At 44.8% G+C, this 21,795-nt stretch overlaps 1 protein-coding gene across 4 annotated transcripts in view; it reads right to left on the reverse strand.

The window, feature by feature from the left end:
- Positions 1-514: 514 nt before the first annotated feature.
- Positions 515-21,795, reverse strand: part of LRIG1 (leucine rich repeats and immunoglobulin like domains 1) — an 81,365-nt gene continuing 60,084 nt past the window's right edge. For 3 of the 4 annotated variants that reach the window (XM_085236190.1, XM_085236189.1, XM_085236191.1), the window contains exons 8-19: positions 21,049-21,192; positions 17,662-17,742; positions 12,832-12,903; positions 11,529-11,600; positions 10,190-10,353; positions 8,686-9,006; positions 7,829-8,110; positions 6,883-7,302; positions 5,494-5,616; positions 4,757-4,921; positions 3,416-3,724; positions 515-3,289 (exon numbers count right to left, since the gene is read on the reverse strand). In XM_085236190.1, the coding sequence (XP_085092316.1) occupies positions 3,057-3,289; positions 3,416-3,724; positions 4,757-4,921; positions 5,494-5,616; positions 6,883-7,302; positions 7,829-8,110; positions 8,686-9,006; positions 10,190-10,353; positions 11,529-11,600; positions 12,832-12,903; positions 17,662-17,742; positions 21,049-21,192 (2,386 nt within the window). In that variant the 3' untranslated portion in view covers positions 515-3,056. The remainder of the gene's footprint in view (positions 3,290-3,415; positions 3,725-4,756; positions 4,922-5,493; positions 5,617-6,882; positions 7,303-7,828; positions 8,111-8,685; positions 9,007-10,189; positions 10,354-11,528; positions 11,601-12,831; positions 12,904-17,661; positions 17,743-21,048; positions 21,193-21,795) is intronic. The other variant, XM_085236188.1, reaches the window with a different exon arrangement.

Consider the following 21,795-nt stretch of genomic DNA (forward strand, 5'->3'; position numbering starts at 1 on the left):
TAATATTTTTTAATATACAGAAATTGAATTTAGTTTAAGTGGGAATTCACGCTTATCTCAATCACAAAGTTGCCTCCGTGATTTCTAGACAGGGTGGGGTTTGGGTTTGAGAAAGCCAAAGTTGTTCACAACTGCAGCTGAATCTGGTGCTATCCTGGCCCCATTTTTCTTACATGCTTACACATACACCCCATCTGCTCTGCTTTCAGTGCCAAGATAACAGTACTGCCAGGCACTTCAGCAGTCCATGTATTAGAATTGTGTTTCAAATGAGTTCTTCATTGTATCTTTTAGTACAGCCCCCAACTTCCACCCCATCCCCAGGTCAGACTGCCAAAGTCTCCCACTGCTCAACGGTATCTGAGGTTACATTTGTGGGTCTGACTTCACAAATGGATGTTCTGGCAGTGATTTTGTACCTTCATCAGAGAAAGTCAGAAAAGAGTAAAGCAATGGATCAGAATTTTATTTAGTTTTTAACTGAAACTCCCAAAAGCTCACTCAACAAAAAAGCTGTAATATTATAAATGAACCTTTATTAAAGACACTTCAATGCATTTGTTAGACACTTTAATATCTTACATGTTTTTCAATGTACAACATTGTACCAAATTTTCTAATAAATAAATAACTTTGTACACAAAAGTAATACTTCCTCTTTCACATTGCCTCTTAGAAGCAGCAAATTCACATATTTAGTGGAAGTCAGAACGTTAGGCAGTTATCTTTATTCAGAAACATCATTTTCAAATGTTAATGTGGCAACTATGCTTTGTCTCTGCAATGGTGATGACATTTCTGCCAGCAAAATGAGTCGTCAGTTAAGTCATTCCTGTGTTCCCAGTCCCCCCGTCCTCACTGAGTTGGTTTTGAAGCATACCTTTCCCTTGAGGAAAGGGAAACATATGCTCACACATGCTTGGTTTATGATTTTCTAACATCCATTTCCTTTGCTTGGAACAGACTTGGCACTCAACGTAATTAGCCACCTGTCTCAAAGTGCAAACGTGTCAACAGTCAGAAACTGATACAGACAGGTACCTGGCTAAATTATGCTTTGCTTCATTAAGGTCGGGCTCAGTTGGCTTGTTTACAGCAAAGCTCGCCTTCAGCTGCGATGCAGAAGACGCAGATCCTTCCTTACAGGAGATGTTGGCTTCTCAAGGTAAGGTGGGACTTGACCAACATTAAAATAAATGGGCACGTTGCCATTGCAGGGCAGCATGCAACTTTATTAAAATCCCACAGGTGTGGTAGGTCTCAGACAGATACAAAAGTAATGGATCTGAACCCAAACTGCAGCGTTTCTGCATGTTATGAGCCACAGTCTTAGCAAGATTTCCACTCGATTCTGCTGCAGTGGAACTGGCACTTGTGTTGCTCCTAAGGAAAAAAGTAACAAACCCCCCTAATAAACCTTTCCCCAAAGTAGTCATCACCAGAGTTAGCAACCTTATATTAGCAGAACTCAAATTATAAATAACTGGAAGGGAGTCCTCCATCCACAGGTACCAACACCAACAGAGAGCAGCCTTTCTATGAATAGAAAGCTTCGTACTGAAGTTACAAGTGACAAAGATCTGTTTCACCAAAATGAGCATTTTTTTCCCCCCTCGTTCATGGATGAACTTAAAAGACCACATAAAAATATTTAGGACATTTCCATTTTAACGTGTACTTTCAACCACAGTTTCTCTCCTAAAGGAGAACATTTCTGAACTTGCTACACGAGGCAGCATAATTAACTGGAAGCGGATATTTTCACCGAGAGTCTGGCTGCAAATCAGGGCGATGGTGTTGAACAAGCAAGTGGAATATTGTACTGCAGGAAGAAAGTCAAAGTATCAGATGAATTAAGGGTACAGCTGTCAGAGCAGGACTGAATTTCTGTTGTCACAACAGCTCCATGGTTTTGAACCCCCCTCCAGGATAGACATGTACTGCTTGGTTAGCAAATGTGTTAAAGTGGCAGAGGTGACTCTGCTCCTCGTGCACAGGACAGGCTGCAGCACTGTATGCACCATTCGGGGGCAGTGTCTGCAGTTTGGCTGTCAGTGATGAGTGCTGTACCAGCATATTTGGGCACAGAGTGCCTTCTGCTGTGAAGCTTTTGAGTGGTGCCACGCATGAGACCACCCCACGGTTTACTGCATGAATTATTTATTTTGGGAATGACTGCTCGCTAGTCATGATATCCATTTGGTCTGGTTGTTCTGGGGCTCTGCACTGTTGCTGAATTATTTAGTGCCACTTGTGTGGTCCACTCGAATGTGTCATGGGTAAAATACAAATTCTTATGCAGTTGTGAAAAATAATGGAATTTAAGTTCTTCCACAAACAGGAAAAAAATCAGGTTGCTATGTAATTTCTCACTGCTTGTTTTCTTTATTCCTGTAAGCTTCATTTCAAACAGTTGCAGATCTCTGTTTAAATGTGTTAAGTGCAATAAATTTCAGAGGGGAAAGAATTTGTGCTAAGTAACCCAATTGATACTTGATTTAAAGGGACTTCCACTGGAAAGAGGACAATCCCTTTGGAACAGTCTGGCTTTTTAAACTTCTGTTTATGCATTTAAGGCACCAGAATTATTTCTCTCACAAAGTTTAACAGCAACCTGATACTGAAAACAGTATTGCCAAAATTGTAAAATTTCACTCAGTTTTCCATGCACTAAAGATTAAAATAGCCTCTGTAAAAGATATATATATATATATATATATTTATATATATATTTATATATGAAAACTCTTATGTACAATTGTATCAAATACTTTTCTCTTTACACAATAACTCTTGCATTTATGTGCTTCATATGCAAGTCAACTTTTGAATGCTTCATACTTCACAGGGAAGTTTTAAACTATGTACAAACAGATGACGCTCGAACAGGAGTTTGTTCCCCATACAAGCTTGTTTCTCATACCTCAGCTGTTTTTTTGCCTTTGACAGGTCATCAGTTCAAGATTTGAGGTAGAAGTAAGTAGCCTATATACTCTGTGCAAAAAATAATAATAATAATAGCATTTTTGTTACTTTGCATATGGCAGTCTGTCCTCTCAGTCTGTTGATCTGCTCGAGGGTTTAAACGCATGACTGGAGTCGCACGACTTGGGTGTGAAGCCATTGGCCAGGAGGGCCTGTTTTGCTTCTGCTTCGCTCTGCAGATCCAGTAGTGTTGGGGGAATTTCAGGAAGCACGTTCAGTTGCTTTAGTGACCCTCCTGCCAGTGAAGCTCTCACCAAGTTCAGGTTGTTAAGCTCTGAAGGCTTTGCTCCTGATTGCGAAGAGCCTGCAGAAAAGCAAGGCAGAGTGGTTAGCTGATGCTCAGCCTGCCAGCAGTATGCACAAAACCAACCCTGCTGCTGTCATTCATGCCCTTGAGCCAAGTTAAAAAAGCAAATGGGGAACGGCGTACCATGTTGGTCTGCAAGCAGAGGGCTGGCTGTGCTCACAGCTGTTATTCTGTCGTGGTTGCTGGGGTACAGGGTCCCATCAGCTTCCACCCTCTTGCTGGCAATCCCGTTGCACTGCTGCGGATGAAGAAGGCTGGTGGTGCCTGCACCCCTCTTCCTGCTCCGTTCCTTGCTGCTCAGTGCATTGTGGTAGGAACCATCCAGAGTCTGAAGGCCCTCGGCGTAGTACTCCGACTCGCCGGGATAGATGTGGATGTTCATGCTGTCTGTGCTGCCGCTGCAGTCTGTGCACACAACAGGCAGGCCATAGCCTTTCCAGGAGGAAGAGAAAACAGCAACAAATGCAGATTGAGTGCTGGAATTTGTCAGCACTGAGACACACAAAGCACTTGGGAGAGTGGGAAGCTCGCTTGGTAGATAACATGCACATTTTTTGGTTTACATTCAGGGCTAGCAAAAACTTGTGCTTGTCACAACTCAGCAGCTGTCCTGTCACTAAAGGTAGTTCCAATAAATAGCTGGGTTTTATTTTTTTTTTTCTAACTCCAAAGGAGGTTTGATTTCATTTTTAAAAATCAACTACACACTTATTTCCTTTTCCAGACTTTCTAGTCAGGGCAGAAATAGAAACTGGAACTTTCCTATAACCGCTTTAAAATACCAATTTGCCTTTCTTATTTTTGTGCTGCTGCTTTATAGGGATCACTGTCAAATCGTATTGTTATCTCAGGATACTTTATTGCTGTTAGTGGGAACAGCAGAATTCAAAGCAGCAAGATGAAAGGAGGTTCTGAGTTTTGAAAGTTAGTTTCCTGAGTGCACTTGACAGCTTTTCATTATTCTGCTTTACTGTTTCTCCTGGAGAGAGAATTTATCCTAAAAATAGAAAAGTGTAACACCCAAGAAATTGGCAAAGAGAAGCAGCAGGTGCAGTGCCCAAAACAACAGTAAAATTCTGAAAATTCAAATTAAAAAAGAAAAGCTGAGCTTTGAAGATGACAGTGCCTTTAAAGGCCATGAAAAAATTTTAACACCTTCAGTTTGGAAGGGCTCTCTTCATTTTAGGAACAGCTCAAATCAAAACACCCCTCAGCCAGCCGTGAGCAATGGCCAGCATAAGCTTCAGTCCTCCTCCTTCTGATGGGTCCTTGAATTCAAACTATCCAACTTCGAGAGAGGATCAAAGCACGCAGGAGAAAGTAGATTTATTGTGCTCACACCTGAGAAACATTCTGGCCTCTTTTTCTGAAGGTAACAATTTCTCGTCTCACTGCTGTCTGACTCAGAGGGCTTTCTGATCTGTACAAACATGAAATACCTTTCTAGATTAATGAGTTTTGTACCTGTCTTATCTGGAACAAGCATTCCATCAGCCGTGTCTTCAGTTTTCCAAGTGTCTTTATTATAGCCAATGCACAGCTTTGGTTGTCTGCAACCTACAGTGGGAGCTTCAACATCTGGACACCTTCCAGCATCAGTCTGACACATACCTGTAACAAACGAACCATCTGGCTACAGATTACAACCATCTGCCCTCAGCTGAATGACTTGTTAGTCATATTTCTACCCATAAAAGCTGCAAAAGGGAAAAACAGCAATGAAGATAATAGATTCTGTTAAACATTAGCTTAAAATTATAAGTGATGTGTAATCTTAGGAGAATCTTAGTTCAGAACACTTACTTTTCTTTCTTAATGTGCTGTGTTTAAATACTGTAAAACCCCAGCATTTAATTTCTAAGCCTGAAGGCACAGGCAATGCTAATGTACTTTCTAGTAAAGCTTAACTATGGTAACTCCAGTGCCAAAGAACTAATCCAAAATTAGCAAAAAAAATACTCGTTATGGCCTGACTGAGCAGTTTTGAAGCTGTCTGCTTAATTAACTCAGCTATAACAGGGGGAGGGTAGCTTTGTAAAGTGAGAGAGAGTCCTCCTTCTCCATAAATGCAGAGGCTGGAGATTACAAGATGGCAAAGATCTATCAGATAACTCGTAACAAGCACAGAAATACTTTATATTTTTTCCATCCTTGCATCCTGTTCAGATGCAGTACTACAGAAGAAATGACCTGGTTCTCACCATTGCTGTCTATGTGTCCATTAGGCTGTTGGTTATCTCCTCTGACGACCACTTCCTGCCGGTCAGAAAGAGTCCCTTGGGAGGACAAGTAGCTCGGCACGTCTGGAGGCACAATAGTCTCATCTAGAGCAATGGGAGAAAGGAAATATGAATTCCTAGGAAAACATAAGGGCTTCTTCTTCTTCTGTTTGTATTGCATCTCAAATCACATTTTCAAGAGGGACTGAGGACCAGATCTATATATACACGGTATTTTCTGTAAGAGCAGTGAATTAGAATTCAGCTGCCTAGAATATCCTAATGCCCCTCAGAAGCCCCACTCCTGATTTTTTCAAAGCCTGAAGCTGTGAGATTTAATGCTGATAAACCATTCTGGATGTTTAGCATTGCCAGGACAAAGTGGAACTGTCTCTTCAGAGCACATAAAAGCTTATCACCTGAAATCCAGCACCTCATTTGATTCATGTCCTCTGTCTCCCAGAGCCATGAAGAGCAGGCTTCTGGAGGGCAGGGATTCTGATTCACTTCAGCAGGCAAAGTCCAAGTCATTTAGCTACCCTTGGCTTTCTCCATCTCGTATCAGGCAGTTTTACTTTCCCTTGCCATGTAAATACCAAGTGAAACTCAAGTACAACCAGGACTGAATGAAAGGGAGACAAAAATCCCACTTAGACATGGCACTGGTGATATGGCATCCAGCATTTCCTACTTAAGTCCACCTCATGCTATATCTAAATCTAACAGTAATACAGGAAGACCACAAATCTGAGAAGAGGGAAGCCTTAAAGTGGTTTTGCCTTACTTCTGTATGGAGACTGTTTAAAGCTGATGGCAAGAGAGTTTCATCCCTGCAAGGTTGTTTCAACACCTTATTATCCCCTTTCAAGACTGGCAGAAAGCAATAAGCACTCCTTCTTCCCCCAGGAAGAGAGGGATGACCCTCATCAGTATGGTTACAACAGCTCTTACGGGCAATATGGAAAAAGGGTTTCCGGCTTTAGAGGCTCATTTTTCTATGTTCAGAACACACAGTCTTTGAAAATACAGATACTCAAGAAGTGAAGACAGGATCTAAGCATCGTGGGCATCATGCTGACTATCTCGAGAGTTAGTTATCATTTACAGTCATGGAAAATTAAAGTTGCAAAACAATAATTGAAACTACTTCTACTTGGAAAAGACCTTTCTGAAGAGCCAGCCAAGGACAGAAATGCAGCTGTAAACATGCAGGCAAAGGGTGGTTCCAGCTGCTGCAGCCAAGAGAACCACTGAGAAAAGCCAACTGCTTTTCCAGTAAGACTGTGGCTACCTGACACGCTGATTTGGCCCCAGAGGGAAGTCTGATAACACAACAGGTTAGGAAAAGCCTCAGCAGGATACTAGAGGTACCTGTGTTGGTCACACTGTACTCCTCGCTCTTCTTTCTGGTTTGGTAGATGATGCAGACCCAGACCAGCGAAGTCAGCACGATGCTACACACCACAGCAATGGTGATGATCCCCACAGTGGTACGGTCCTTTCTACAGCCAAGAGACTGCAAGATGCTCACGTGGCTGTGCGCACGCTCTGTCCCCAGGGTGTTGGACATTTCACAAGTGTATTTCCCAGCATCTTCCAAGACAACATTCCTAACGATGAGGAGCTGGTTGCCAGAGGTGAAGTGATGCCTTTCTGTCACAATCAGGGGCTGGTCGCCTTTCAGCCAGGTAATGCGGGGAGGTGGGCTCCCCGTGGCTTTGCACTGAAGAGCCACAGTCTCACCTACAGACACTACGTGGTCTTCCAGTGGGTGAATCAAAGATGGTGTCTCTGCAGGGGGATAAAGCAGAAATTAATTCGTGGAGATACCATGACAACGTTTTTCTTTTAACAGTATTGAACATAACTCATTTTCTACAAACACTTGGCAGTGCAGTATGTGGCCATGTGCCTATGAGTATGGCAGCTGTGCACCAAACAGATCTAAAAATCATGACCAAAGCAGTCTCTTAACTTGGTGGTGGTAGTGCTCCCAACAAAGAAAAAGCCTAGGCTTTGGGGGCAATGGCTGACACACGTGAATAATCTGGCAAGGTCAGAGAAAGAGAGCACAATTTCCTTTTGAAGTCAATTTCCTAGGTAGGAAATAGCATGGCTACAGGGGCTCCCTGGAACAGAGGAAATGTGACTCGAAGCTCCTTTTTTTTAATTAGCAGGCTTTTTTTCCCTAGCAGAAGAATGAACAAGAACGCAGAGCATGGCCTCTTTGTCACATTTCTGCAACTGCTAAAGAACAATCCCTTCCAGTTCCTGCTTCTAGACCAGTTAGTCTTTCAGGGACTCTCAGGCATCTTACCCAGTACAGTCAGGGTGGCATTTGCAAGCACAGATCCTGCAGAGTTCTGTGCTGTGCAGCTGTAGACACCCATATCTTCTATCTTCACATCCGTAATGAAGAAGACATCATCATCAGGCATGACGTGCATGCGGCGTTCCCGGGCTGCAGGGAAGTCTGTGCCCCCATCTTTCTGCCAGGCAATTTGTGGGGTGGGGTGTCCTTCAGCTGCACACTCCAGCCGTGCCGTTGTCCCTGTCCGGCTGGTGATGTCGTGGGGAGTTTTGATAAATGAGGGCAACACTGATAAAGAAAAAATTGAAAGAAGGATGAGCAATTCCATGGAGAAAACACAATTTTCCAGGCACTTCTAAGTGCCTTCCTTCCTAGGCAGGACATGGACATGATTACTATCTATAGGCAACAGATGACAAGATGCTTTTTTTTATCTACCTTTTACATATCTTTTATCTCCACAGCACATACCTGTCCAGGACACCCCACTCAGGATCATTAGAGCTGGAATCAAAGCTAATTCTCTTCTGTGATTAAGTTGGAAACAAAACCCATTATCCCTCCTGCTTTCAATCACTACACTCTCTTTTCTTTCTATACTTTTTTACTCCCATGGGCAAAGACCCACTGGAACAGCCAAAGACAAGCGAATAAAGCCATTAAAGCAGTGCCTGGCTGGATGGCAGCCATCACAGGCCTGGCATGTGCTCCTCACATGGCATTTCTCAGCATCCCCTGAGAGGCAAGCAGATGGTGTGAAGAGGTTACGAACTTCTCCTGCAAAACCCTCAGGAGTTTACAGGTTTACAGCTGGCCCCAGAAAATTGCTGAGGGAGGGAAGGAGAATTCAGCTTTCTACTCACCATTAACAGTGAGTCGAGCCTTGTTGGAGTAGGTAGAGCCAAAGTGGTTGGTGATGATACACTGGTATCGGCCCTCGTGGGCAAAGGTGACGTGGCGGAGGTGCAGAATGGTGGTGTACTCCATCACCTCACCATCCTTCGCCCGCACGTGGGCAAAGTTCTCAATCTCAGCATTATGCAGCACTTCGTTGTCTTTCTTCCACGCAAACATCATGGGGGAGCTGCTGCTGCTGGCAGCAGAGCACGTGAAACGGATGTCCTTCCCAAGGACGGCCACTGTGGTCTCTGGCTGGATGATGATCTGAGGCTTGGGGAAATCATCTGAGAGGAAACAGAAAGCCCTGTTAGTTCTGGAGTATAGGGGCAGACTGGAACAAGCAAAGAGGTGCAACTAGAAATGAGCAGCATGTTAATGAAAGACACTATTACACTTCCGTCTTTACATCCTCTGCTGTATACACCAGAAAAGCAGCTTGCTCTTGGAAAGTGCCCACCTTTGGGATAATGCACACATACCACACACCTCCAGCTGAGGTTCTTGTTTCTCGGGTTCCTTCTGTTAATCTGAATGAGATAGTCACTTAGAGATGTGAAACCAGAGGATGCCCAGCTCTTTTCACCCATGTAGCTGAACCTCAGAAATACACTAGTCTAAAGAAACTATCCTTCCCTGCACAGCCCATGCACAAAGGAAACAATCCTGAATTTATGACTTAAACTCCAGCACTGCATTAGCAGTGAAGGGTCCTAGGTGGTGGTGGGATGGTGGTGTTGCCCAAAATCTGGATGCATGAGCATCACTTCAGTCTCCTTTGATCATTTATATTTCTTTACTAGGGAAGCTGCAGACATGTGTGCATGCCAGGCGTTCACTAAAGATTCTTTGCAACCTGCAGCTCAGGTGCAGAGTCAACTGCAGAGAGTGAATAGGAGAACACCAGTAGATGCTACTTAGATGAAAAATGATAATAATTCAGGTGTTAGCCAATTGGTTCCTGTCTAATGCCTAAATGGTCCAATAAAAGGAGCTATGATGGGGAGGTTCTCCTTTTTTTTTTTTTTTTTTTTTTTTTTTTAAACCCCTTGTTCTTGTTTGCAAGAAGGAGAAAAGATAAGCAAAGAACACAAAGCCACAGAGCGAGCTCAGAATGCTGCAAGATGAATAACTTTATAGCTGCAGTCTTGGTAATAGCAAGCCAAGGGAACTGTGCAGCTGTGCAGCCCCATTTGGAGCTGGAATGAGCATTAGTCCCTTTTGATTTAATAGCCATGGAGCCCTGTGCAGGACTCACGCGATGCAGGCAATGCGCTGTGCGGTTGTGGTGGGAAATAAATTGTAGCCAATGACAAATTTTCCAAATGCAGGCTTGGGCTTCCTTTGATCCCATTGAATAACAAAACAAAACAGAAACCCTCTCATAATAACATGCTAGTAGTCAAAGAAAATGTTTCCCAAGTGAGTTCTGCCCTTCATACAACCTCAAAACACACAAGCAAGACTTACCACACACGAAACTTTCTGGCAGGACAGCAAAAATGCTTTTGCTCTTTAGCGACTCGGGATGGGCGCAGGTGGCCACCACGAAGGACTGCAGCTCTTTCTCCACTAACCACGGGGGCAGCCATTTCAGCTGGCAGTCACAGAGGAAGCTGTCGCTGTTGATGTGGCTGCAGGGAAACAAAACCAACACAGCCCACTGTGAGTTCTGCATGGAGGGAGGGCTGCAAAGCTCACAGCCCTTTCATGTTAGTCACATTCCTCCTTTCCCTTCAGCAGGAGTGGAAGGAAGAAAAGGACTGCGGGGTTGTCCTCAAAGCACTACCTATGTCACACGTTTAGGTGGCATTTCATCTCCACACAAAACAACCCCTTCCTGTATTCCAGAGACACTCCCTGGTGCCTTATTATTCAGTTTTCAGAGTGGTCCCCAGCAGCACTTATCAGCATTCTAACAGTAACTCAGCACCTTCTGTTAAGAAAAGAGCTATGGGTGCAAACAGAAGTGGAGACTCAGGATTATTTTTTTTTTTTTAATAACACCAGATCAGTCTTTCTCCTCTGTTTTGTTTCAAGAGCCAGCGTAGCAGATAGATAAAGTGGTTAAAGAGACAGTGGGCATGCAACCTGATCTTACTGACCCTGCAGTCACTGTACTCATGTCACTGCTAGCATCAGTTGTCTGGTTCCCATTTTCAAAGTCAGGAAGAAGACCCTGAACTTGCCTGAGTACCAACTAAGTGATTCCTTCTTCCACAGACTGCACTACTCCAGAGTGGTGAGAGTGGATTAAATATTTATGGAGGAGAAAAGGAAACCAGGCAAGACTGGAAACAGTGTCTGATAACAGGGCAGAGCCCCAGCTTGGAGCACAAGCGGCAGCTCTGATGACGCATCTGTATTTTTACACCAGAAGGCTCGATGACAAGTGGATTCAGTTCAAATGGGGCTATCGCTGAAATGTCAGTACAGTACGTGAACCCTAAACATAGGTACTGCAGAGGAGCAGATGGGCAACTGGGAATTAAATCTGTGACAGTGTGAGAAGGAGAGACGGCTAACAGGACCTGGGCTGGACTTCCTGAGTGGAGATGAATCATTACACAGATGCGAACCTGCTGGAATAACCTGTTCTGATGATCTAATTTCACTCACTATTAAATTCAAGATGTTCCTGCGACAGCTACTCGTGTGTAAAAATACCCTACAGAGGAGGACAGCAGGGAGGAGGAAATAAATGGACAGTAATGTGAATAACACCCCATTGGAAACAACGTGCTACTCCTCACGTCCAGGGCAAGAAAGATCCTTGCTCCATCATGGTGCGTGCAGCCCAGTTACTTACAGCTGCCGCAGGCTCTTCATCTTAGCAAAAGCATCTGCTTGGATGGAGCGGATGGCGTTATCTCCAAGGTTCCTGCAGAACACAACCAAGGCAATGTGAACAACAGGATATTATGGCTGTGACAAAATCTCTCCATACCCAAGTGCTGCCTCTAATAAGCAAGTGAGATTTTAGCTCCTGGTGAAGACACTTGCAGCTCGTGGAAATAGGTTTCAAAGCACATTCCTATCAAACAGGTAACACCAAGCAATAGTAAATGAACAAAACATTCCGGAATAAATGACTGAGTCGGTCCCTACCCCACTTTCTCACTACACTTTCTCAGTCTCAGAAACTCCTCAGCCCTCCCAATAACCAAAGATAGTCAGAAATGTCGTTTCCCAGGCCAGATCAACAATGTGCAGAAAGCTAATGCTTGCACTGAACGGCATCTCGCAAAGTCACTTTGAGAGGATACTCAGCAAAGTTTCCAAAAGAACGTATTCTTAACAGCTTCCCTCTCAACTATTGCTAACTGAAAAAATTCAGTTGTCTTCTGAAAAGAGCAGTCTCAGATTTCAGGCTTGCATTTAATAAGTCAAGTGCAAGACAGACCAGTGCCAGCTCTGCTTGCAGAGGAAATCTCCATGCAGCATTGATAAGGGACCCTTTAGCAGGGAAGGTACCCCTGAGTCAGGCAGTCACTACATTCTCAGTGCTCACAACATTTCTTAACGATCAGCAGTCAATGAAACACCGACAGCAAAGTCACAGATACTTTAACGTGTCTTAATTCAGAAAGGAAGCTATTCATGAGTCACTGCTGGAGTCATCAGCTTTGGATCACAGAAAAAAAATTACATAGTGGCAGCCAAAATCTGCTTCTTGCAAATCGCTCTAAGGCAGTTGTGCTGAATGGGGATGTGCAATGCTGTATCATGAGCAGTCATTTGGAACATGTGTCACTGCCTAGATTTAGGAAGAAGTCAGGACAAGGGAGGAAGAGTGCGAGCTCCATCTGAAATAGCACATTTTCATTGCCAACAGCCTGCAAAATAGCAGTATGCAAGTGAAGGCCTATTTATCCAAGAACAAACCAAAAAATTAAGAGCATGCAGATTTGCCATATGTTCTATAACTTTGTTCTGGCACAAAAAAAGGCCAAAGTTGAGGCAGACTTATAATGAGAAGGAAGCAGGTGGCCCCCACAAATGGACTGGCTTCTCAGTTTACAAAGACACTATTAAATTGCTAGCAGATCTCTCAGGCAGCAACTTTTGGCAGACCCCCCTTCCCAAACTACGAGGCATGGTGGGTTACTCACAGGTGCTCCAGGGCCTCCAACCCTGAGAATGCTTTCTTGGCCACCGACTTGATCTTGTTTCCAAACAGAGTTCTGCAGTTTCCAAACATCCAGTGCCAGATAAACAGAAAGAAAATGGGGAGAGGGAGGCAGAAGAAGAAGGAACACAATTAGCGTGGCTTTATCTGATATACGCGCTCAGTGCAAGTCCCGGGAAATCTGAACTGCATGGAGATTAAGAGGGCTGAAATACATTCGCTTTCCCACTCCTGAAATTAAATCCTTTTATCTGTGTTTGAATTTAATAGTGATGACAGCACAAAAGGGAATGTGCCATATCACGTAAAGAGGCAGGTTTGCTCCAGTGCCTGGAAACCAGCTTGCTGAGTAACAGAAGGTCCCCTCTATTCTTTGAAGGCTGGCTTTGGTCAGGATTAAGTGCAAGACAGTTTAACAAGACTTTGGTCTCTTCCTGAAACACTTTTCATTTCTGACTTCTTCCTGCATAGTAAAAGAGTGGCAATCTCTCCCCTGCTGCTTGGCCTGCCTGGTCATCCACACACAAGGGCTGGGGCTGTCTCCGGGCTGTGTGCATGCAGCACCCAATCAAAGTGAGTGCTGACCTCCCTCCTTGGCCTCTTGTAAATACAACAGCAGAGCAGAATAATACAGTAACTGACTGCAGAGCAGTAATTTCAGGGGCCAAAGGGAAAGAGAGAAAAGGTATTGCGCAGAGAGAGCAAAACAAGGAGCACGCTTGCCTGTATCTGTGGCCACAGACCATTCCTGCCCACCAGCAAGAGGGGGATCATCAGTAGGCAAGAGCCAGCTGAGTGCTCGCAGCCCAGCTGGTGTTCAGAGTCTTCCATAAATATTGACCAGGACTGGTCAGGGTTCATACAAAATGGATGATATCCTCGACTGTTTTACAGAAACATCAGCCAGTATCATCAATTAGGAAATTCCTTCCTTCCCCAAGCTCTCTCTGTGTGAGGTTCATCTGCCAGGTGCATCTGTTTATCACCTCCTGCTTGACGTGGCTTCCAATGCAAGTCATTACTAACAGATCCAGTACACAGACTGGCACATCAGGTGCTGCTTTTGACTGTTCCTTCAAGAACTTTCTTTCAAACATAGGGTGCAACACACATGCTAATAACACTACGATCTTGGCACTGCTTGCTACCAAATCAAGATCCAAGATCAGCACATCAGAAGTCCTAGAGCATAGAACTGCTCTGTGTTCTGGCTAAAATACCCAGGCACCAAAAGATGTGTGCAATCATGAGCACCATAATTTGGTAAAAGGTATCTTGTATTAATGAAGGCTTTGGAAACTCCATTAGAATGATTAATACAGTAAATAATTTACTGTATGCAAACTTTGGCCATATGGCTACATCCATACGCAGTAAGTTCTGGAGCCATAATCCTAAATGAGTGCTATGCTGAGCTTGGATTTGATAACTGGAGATTTGTGTTTACTGTTTCTAGTAGATCTGGAATCCCAGAATCATAGAATGGCCTGGGTTGGAACGGACCCCAAGGATCACCAAGTTCCAACCCCCTGCCACAGACAGGGCCACCAACCTCCATATCTGGTATTAGACCAGGCTGCCCAGGGCCCCAGCTTTGAAAGCTGAAGATGATGATTCTCTCAACACATCTCTATCTGTGCAGAGGTAAGCAGGAAGCCTGGTGTTCTGAATACCCACATTTATAAGCCACTTGCAAACAACTTTATGGTTATGTTTGCAAGAAATCCATACCATACTGGCAATAACACCATGCCCCCAGAAAGCTCATTTCTGCCTTTCAGATCTCAAACAGCCACTTCTGTGACCCAGCAGCCCCTTCCAAGGGCCGTGGCATGCAGCCCTGCTGCTTGTCTGCCTGCTGCAGTCCCCAGTCGTGCTGCTGTGAGCAGAGCTGGGCGCGACCGCTCTCCCACTGATTGCATAAGTGTAATTAGGAGCCAGGCACGCAATTCATTAGAAAGCAGCATTTTCTCCTCCAGCCAGTTTTGCACCTGCAGGAAGACCTCAGTCACTGAGTGAGCCATCAAAAAAACCGGTTACATTGAGCAGCTTGAATAATTAGGAGAACCGGTTGCTCCCCAGCGATTCCACTGATGCTTTTCATGCTTCGGTGCTTCTCGACTCCCTTTCTTGAAGAAACATTTTAATTTAGGCCTGTGCTCTCCATCCCGGACAGCTTCATATATAATTCAGGGAAGGCTAAAGTAACTGGCCTCCCACCTCTCAGTTTAACACCTTCATTTCAGCGAACAACCCTCTCCCCGTTAAATCCTTTCAGAGGCTAATCTGTGCCAGATCAAAGGGGAGCAGCTTTTAAGGCAATCTCCACAGAGCCGAGGTGATTATTAATTCATTGGAAGGTCTCCTCTGAAGTGCCCATTTATTTTTTGTATGCTAATGCATTTAAAGCCTATTGACGGTTTAAATACAGGCCTTAAATCAGGCAGTGAGATGTGCTCTGTAGAGGCTGCTGTTTTACTTTATTTAAGAAAAAAAACCCTGCTAGCAAGAATAACACTCACTTCAGACTTAGATGAAATTACAAGTTTGGGATTTAAGTGCTGATGAGCTCAAGTGGACCTGAGCACACTGCTTTAAAAGTGCATGTTCCCTGGTGTGCCCAGAATGCTCTACAATGAAATAACCTCATACTCAGAGGGCTTTTTCTGGCCTTACAGTCTGACTGTCAAGAAACGATCCCAGCAAAGGTACAACCAGCTGCCCTGTGGCAGGTTTGCTGTTGTGTAACCAAACCTCTTCTGTCTGCCAGAGACCAGCCTGGTCTGTGTGCTGTGCCAGGCTATGGAGTTTGCTGCAAACTCAGCCTTCTTTACACTTGCACAAGCTCCTGCCACATACAAAACAGCAGACAAAACCAGCCACCTTTTGGAGCTGCTGTCTGTGCCCAATGACCAACGTCAGGTCACAGAATCACAGAATGGCCAGGGTTGGAAGGGACTTCAAGCATTATGAATCTCCAACCCCCCCGCCACATGCAGAGCCACCAACCTCCCCATTAAATGCCAGACGAGGCTGCCCAGAGCCCCATCCAACCTGGCCTTGAACACCTCCAGGGACTGGGCATCCACAACCTCTCTGAGCACCTCACCTATCCAGCACCTCACCACTCTCATGGTAAAGAACTTTACTATGAACAGGCTGGGCTGCCCCACCAGCAGCAGTAGGACTCTGCACAGAGCTCCAAGCACACAGCCCACAAAGCCCTGCAGGCTCTTTGCTCCATCCTGCTCCTCCTGGCCTCTGCCTGACCCCCGCAGCTCACCAGCGCTCATTCCTCCTGGTCACTGAGTCAATCCTTCTGAACTCTTTCCCCTGGTGCTCTCCCCTCTGGCTGTTTCACTTTTCTTCTGCCATTTGCACCCAACGCTTCTGACACACTCAGGTATGCAGGAGTACTACTCTGTATTCCCATGACAGTGGCCACATGGGAGCGATGCCCCGTGGTGACGTCCCAGCAGGAAGCGACCTCTCCCCTCTCCTGTCAGAGCAGCACTCCTTTCAGACTCACAGCACTGCAGCCTGCAAGTCCCTCTGGACAAAGCCTCAGCTCCCACTGCCCCTCTGACCATGTGCCATGTGCTCACTGTTTTCGTCAGATAAATCTGAGAACTCCAATAACATCAGCCAAGGACTCTCCCACCACCACATCTGCCACCTCTGCTTTTTTTTTGTTTTTAAGCAACTTGAGGGAAGATTTCCCCACTCACACACAGAAATTCCTACTGGTTTCTCTCCCTCCCACACATGTTCTGCTCCCCTGCCTGCCCTCAAATCCATTTCTTCCTTCTGCCTCACTTTACTTGTAGCTGCAACCTGTTTCCCCTCTCCCTCGACCCAGCGACTCCTCTCAACAACGATCCATCGCCATCTATGTCTGTGACTTGAATTTTTTCTCCTCCATCTAAGCATTACGGCCCCACCAGTCCTGCACGGCTCTTCCCACTCCCCCAGGAGCCTCTAATGAGAACACGACAATATACCGCCTGCCAGGGTTCATTCTGGCCATCTGCTATCCATCGAGGTACTTTTACTGCACCTCTAGCTGTGCCATCCCAGCATCAGAGACAGCGTGATGGGAGGGTGCTGAGAACTTAAACAAAGGCAAGAGGTAATGATTAGAAAGACTCTTGGTTTGTCACAAGCCATCAGAGGCTTCCCTGACAGGGCTGATTTATATAACTGATTTCAAATGGAATACGAACAAGCACAGACAGAGCAATGTGAAAATACTTGTGAAGGCCAAGCAAGCAATAAACATTTGCAAGGCGCATGCTTGCCTTAGGTTTCTTTTTATCTCTTTAAGAGCCTATGCCCCATGGTGCCTTTTATTGTCGCTGCACATGGAAGCAAGCCCAAAAGATCACTTTCAGACAGAGTATCCCACAGAAATGAATCCTGCCTCAATCCTCTGCTGTAACAGGAAATGGTATGATTTTTCTCTGTTTATTGTTATTCACTCCATCAATCGGTGGTTTGCTGAAGATTGCAAGGGGGCTTTGGTTGCTGTTTGATTTTAGAAGCAAAGAATAGCTGTGCTAAATCTTAGAGCTGAAAACAACCGAAGTTGCTCTCTCCAGTTTCTGAACTATGGTATATGACACACAGTAAGCAATGATGTGTGCTTTCAAAAGCCCAGAATTGCCTCCTATCTGCAGAACTACTTTGCCTCAGATGTTCTGTGGATTTCTATCTTGTTCTGAGGGAAGGGAAACAGCATCAGAGAGGAGAGAGATCCACCCCCCAGCGCACACAGCACAACTGTTTTGCAGAACTTCAAACCAGGGATACTCACAGCTTGCTCAGATTTTCTAGGCCTGTAAAGGCTCCGTTGGTGTCCTCTATTGTGCCTGAGATGTCATTGTGGTCCAGTTCCCTGGGGAGAGGACAAGAGAAAGCTCATAATCGGTGTCTAAGTCCTAGGGTCATCACTAAAAACAAACATAAGAAAGTCTGAGAATGGCAAACAAAGAGCTTCCCACTTTGTCATAGCAGTTATCAAAACTGGTTAAGTCCTGGAGCAAAGCCACACTAATCACTTTTTAACACTGAAGTGTTTTTCTCCTGGCTGAACCCCCCAGTACTGAGCCACTAGCTACTTTTTAAACACGTAGGGTGTAGTCCTGTTCTAATTTTGTTTATCCAAACAAAACAAACAAACAAAAAAACATACAGTCCCAAAAGTAAAATGAAAGAACCAAGGGGAACTGGTAGGTAAGATGAGGCAGGGAGTCCCCCCCTATGTCTCTGATGGTGAAATTTCACTGCATTTGGATGGTGCCCACTGAAGGCAAAGGAAAGTACTGCTCCCCTTTCTCTTTCAATTTAAATTCCACCAGGACATTAAATCTGAACAACCAGGGTTTAACAGCTGTCCTTAAATGCTGCTATCATGACTTCAGATAACTTGGGCTGTTTCTATGTCTACGTGAGTTTGTCTACAGCTTTATCTTAGGAAGACGATGGTGTATTTTCTACAAAGCTGCATTTTTTTCTGGCAATGAACTTGAAAGTTCAACAAAGGAAAGCACTATCATCATTGTGCAAGCCAAACTCTGTATAACCATTAAAAAAGAAAAGTTAGAATTCCTTTTCCAGAGTTAGCTTCTTTTGGCTTTCAAATTCGCCATCAATTATGAGCGTCAAAGGGGTCTGAAGAAAAACAAGCAGACAGAACAAACAGAAAGATCCACAAAAGCTGTTCAAACAGTCTGTTTAAAAATCCTTCCCTCCTGCGCTTTAATTCCAGCTAGCACTGAATACCCAGCAACACAGACAGAAATTTATCATTTCTAATGTTAAGTAAAAAGAAAGAAAAAATAAATAGGCTCTGTTGGTTTTGTTACATCACTCCGATTTAAAACCTAGCAAAAACCAACAACAAAGCCAACTAAATCATCCAGATAACCCCTTGAACCCTCAGGTACTCTTTTCGCACCTTTTGAAGACTATTATCAGATCAATCTGTTTAAATATATCAAAACCAAGAAAGAAAAACGTTTCTGAAACAAAGCCCTCTGCATTCTTTCAAATGCCAGGCACAGGCATCACAGCCTAACTCTTGGGCTGTAAGGCACAGGCACACAATAATGTATGAGGGAACAATAATAATAATTCCACAGTTTGAATATTCACACGGGATGGGGCTGTGATTGCTGTGTGCAGTACCTAAGCTGGCTGCAGTCCTTCTCAGCTTTGGTGTGTGAATTAACAACGTGGAAGGAGATGGCCCAAAGCCACAATTCCTCTTTCTCAGCTGCTTTCAGCGTGAGAGCTGAACCCCATCCCTGGGGAACGCCGCCCTCCGCCAGCACTACAGCGGATGTCAGAGTGATCTGTGGGTACACCAGTGCCAAAGGGATGGATAAAAACCCAACACCTCAGTGGGGTACAGACAGTTGCAGGAGAGATGCTTTGATGTGCTGACAGTTTCCGTGCTATCTAAGTGGGACGGGGCAAATAGCTCCTCCTGGAGCTATAGTTTCTACAGTTTCCCTCTGCTTGCCAAGCCAATGCCAGCTGTTCTGTTTGTCTGGTTTTTAAAGGCAAATCCCTTCTCCTGTTCAGATCCACCACTGGCTTCTGGTCTTTGGATCAGCAAACCTTTTCCCATGGCAAAGACAGCCCGGTGGGAACGGCCCACAGGAACCCTCTGACATGCACTTTTATTAATTGACTGCCACACATTGTGTTTCCTTGAAAAAGAAAAAAGAAAACGGTATTGCTTGTTCATCCAGAGACAACTCAAAGGTTTAGAGTTAGAAAGGAGGAAAAAACCCTTCTCAACAAATGGGTGAAAATAAAGAAAAAAAAAAAAGAAAGAGTGGGGTACTTTGGCCCTGCTCTCTTTGTATTCCAACTCCTCTCCCAGCCCCTGTTGCCAATTTCCTATTCTTTCTGGCTGGCTGAGCTTGAATGCTAGCAGCCTTGTTAATCATTGTGCTGCAAGGTCTCTGGGCCTGACCTCTATTTGAATAGCTCCACATTTCAGCAGTTTCACACCCACCAAAGGCTCCCCAACAATGGGCCATAATTAAAGCATGCTCGGGTCTTTTTCACCAGGTGCAGGACCCAATAGGCCTTTCTCTTTATTAAATTAGAGCTCACTCACACACTCCCTCTCCTCCTCCCCCCTCGGCCCTAAACATAAAAGAGGCTCCACATTCACTGCAGAGCAAAGAGAAGGCCAGCTCCCCTTCCCTCCATTTCTCTTTGGAAACCTTTAGTTCCGGTCCTGACAGCTGCCTCAAAGAAGCCCCTTTCTAAATGCCCAGTGGCTGAAAAGCTTTCGTTTAAGTTTAAAAAAAAAAAAAAAAAAAGACAAAAATCAAACAAAACCCAAACTCACTTTCCTGTCACTTCCTCCACCGTGAATTTCAATAAAGGAGAGAGATGAAGAAAGTACTGTAAAGAGGCAAGAGATCTCTGTTCCCGTTTCCTTTTAATTACTCAAACCAGACTGGATTGCTGGAGGAATGAAGTATCAAAGAATGAAGTCAGCCTGCTGAACACAAGTGGCCTGGAGGCTCAGCTCTGTATCTGTACCCTCAGCAGCTTCCTGCTACCACGGTTGAGCCCTACACTCCTGGGTGTTAAACTCCTGGTATCCAGAAGTATAAGCAGATCCCAACCTCTGGATTTGTTTTGCCATTGCTTTTTCCTTCTCAAATCCATCTTTACCAAGAAGATGTAGCAGCAAAAATACTTAACAGCATACTTACAGGTGATATTCAAATTTTCAACATTGTCACTGGAAGGAATTTTTCTTCACAGATTCTGAGCATAGTGTGAGCCAACAGAAACAGTCCTTTTCTAAGAACTTCAATTAAAGTTAGTATGATAGCAAGAGAATTCTGCTGTTAGGTGAACCTTAGGAATTTTTGCTTAGCTGAGCTGCATTCAGGATCCTGTCCCATGTTCCTTTAACTTTATTTTGGGGCCCTCTACTCTGAAAGCACTCTGTAACACTGACCAATCCAGTTGCAATTCTCCTAACTACACTGAAAACTGTGAGTTCACTGAACTTGACTAATGGGATAAACACAAGAGTGCAGCACGCAGGGGAGTCTGCAGCTGAGGATGCAGAAGCCCAGAGAAACTGCAAAGGAGAACACTTTGTCAGAACACAACCTGAGGAGGGAAGGTAGGTGTTGTGTTATCTGACAAGCTAGGAGCAACTTACAGAACACGCAGGTTTTTGAGTCCCTTGAAGGCACCTTCTGCAATATGATTGATGGAATTGTGGCTCAGCCGTAGTACATGCAGTCCTCCGAGGTCTGCCAAGCTTCCCTCGTCCAGCCTGGTGAGGTTGTTGTAAGAGAGTATTCTGAGGAGAAAAACAACAGCCCTTGTCATCCAACCAGTCTGTTCCAAACTCCTCTGCACCAGCCAGTGCCTGCCTCCCATCCCACAACAATCTCACAAGAGGCAGTGTATACTGGGTGGATACATAACAGCTTGATTAGGAAATAGCACTGCAGCCTGCAAATATTCCCAAATGATACCATGGGGCAGCAGGCATTTGGCACCCATCTGTGGGGAAGTCTTTTGAGCATGAGAGAGACTCCTCCAGAAATGAATCAGAGCAACAACCCAACACAGATGCTGTCAGTTATGTGGGGAAGAAGCTACTCTTTCTCCACTGTGTCTCCAAGTTAGGGCCTGGGAGCATCACACCTCCTCAGCCCCCAAATGTTCAGGAAAGGTTTCAACATTCTATAACACTTGGATATCAGCAAGAGCTATCAGTCCTGACTGTTTTCAGTCCTCACTCTATTTGGAGATCTTCTGAGGACAAAGCACTCCCCTTTACTTACACCTTATGAGGTGGAGAGTGATGCCGAACAGTAAGATTTGGTAGTTCCAGACTCCATATTCAGGAGGTGCCTTATCGTTCTGCACTTGTGCACAGCAAGCCCCAGGCACCTGA

Source organism: Meleagris gallopavo, chromosome 14 (genome assembly GCF_905368555.1).
Source record: "Meleagris gallopavo chromosome 14, MGAL_WU_HG_1.1, whole genome shotgun sequence".
Classification (NCBI taxonomy): Eukaryota; Metazoa; Chordata; class Aves; order Galliformes; family Phasianidae; genus Meleagris; species Meleagris gallopavo.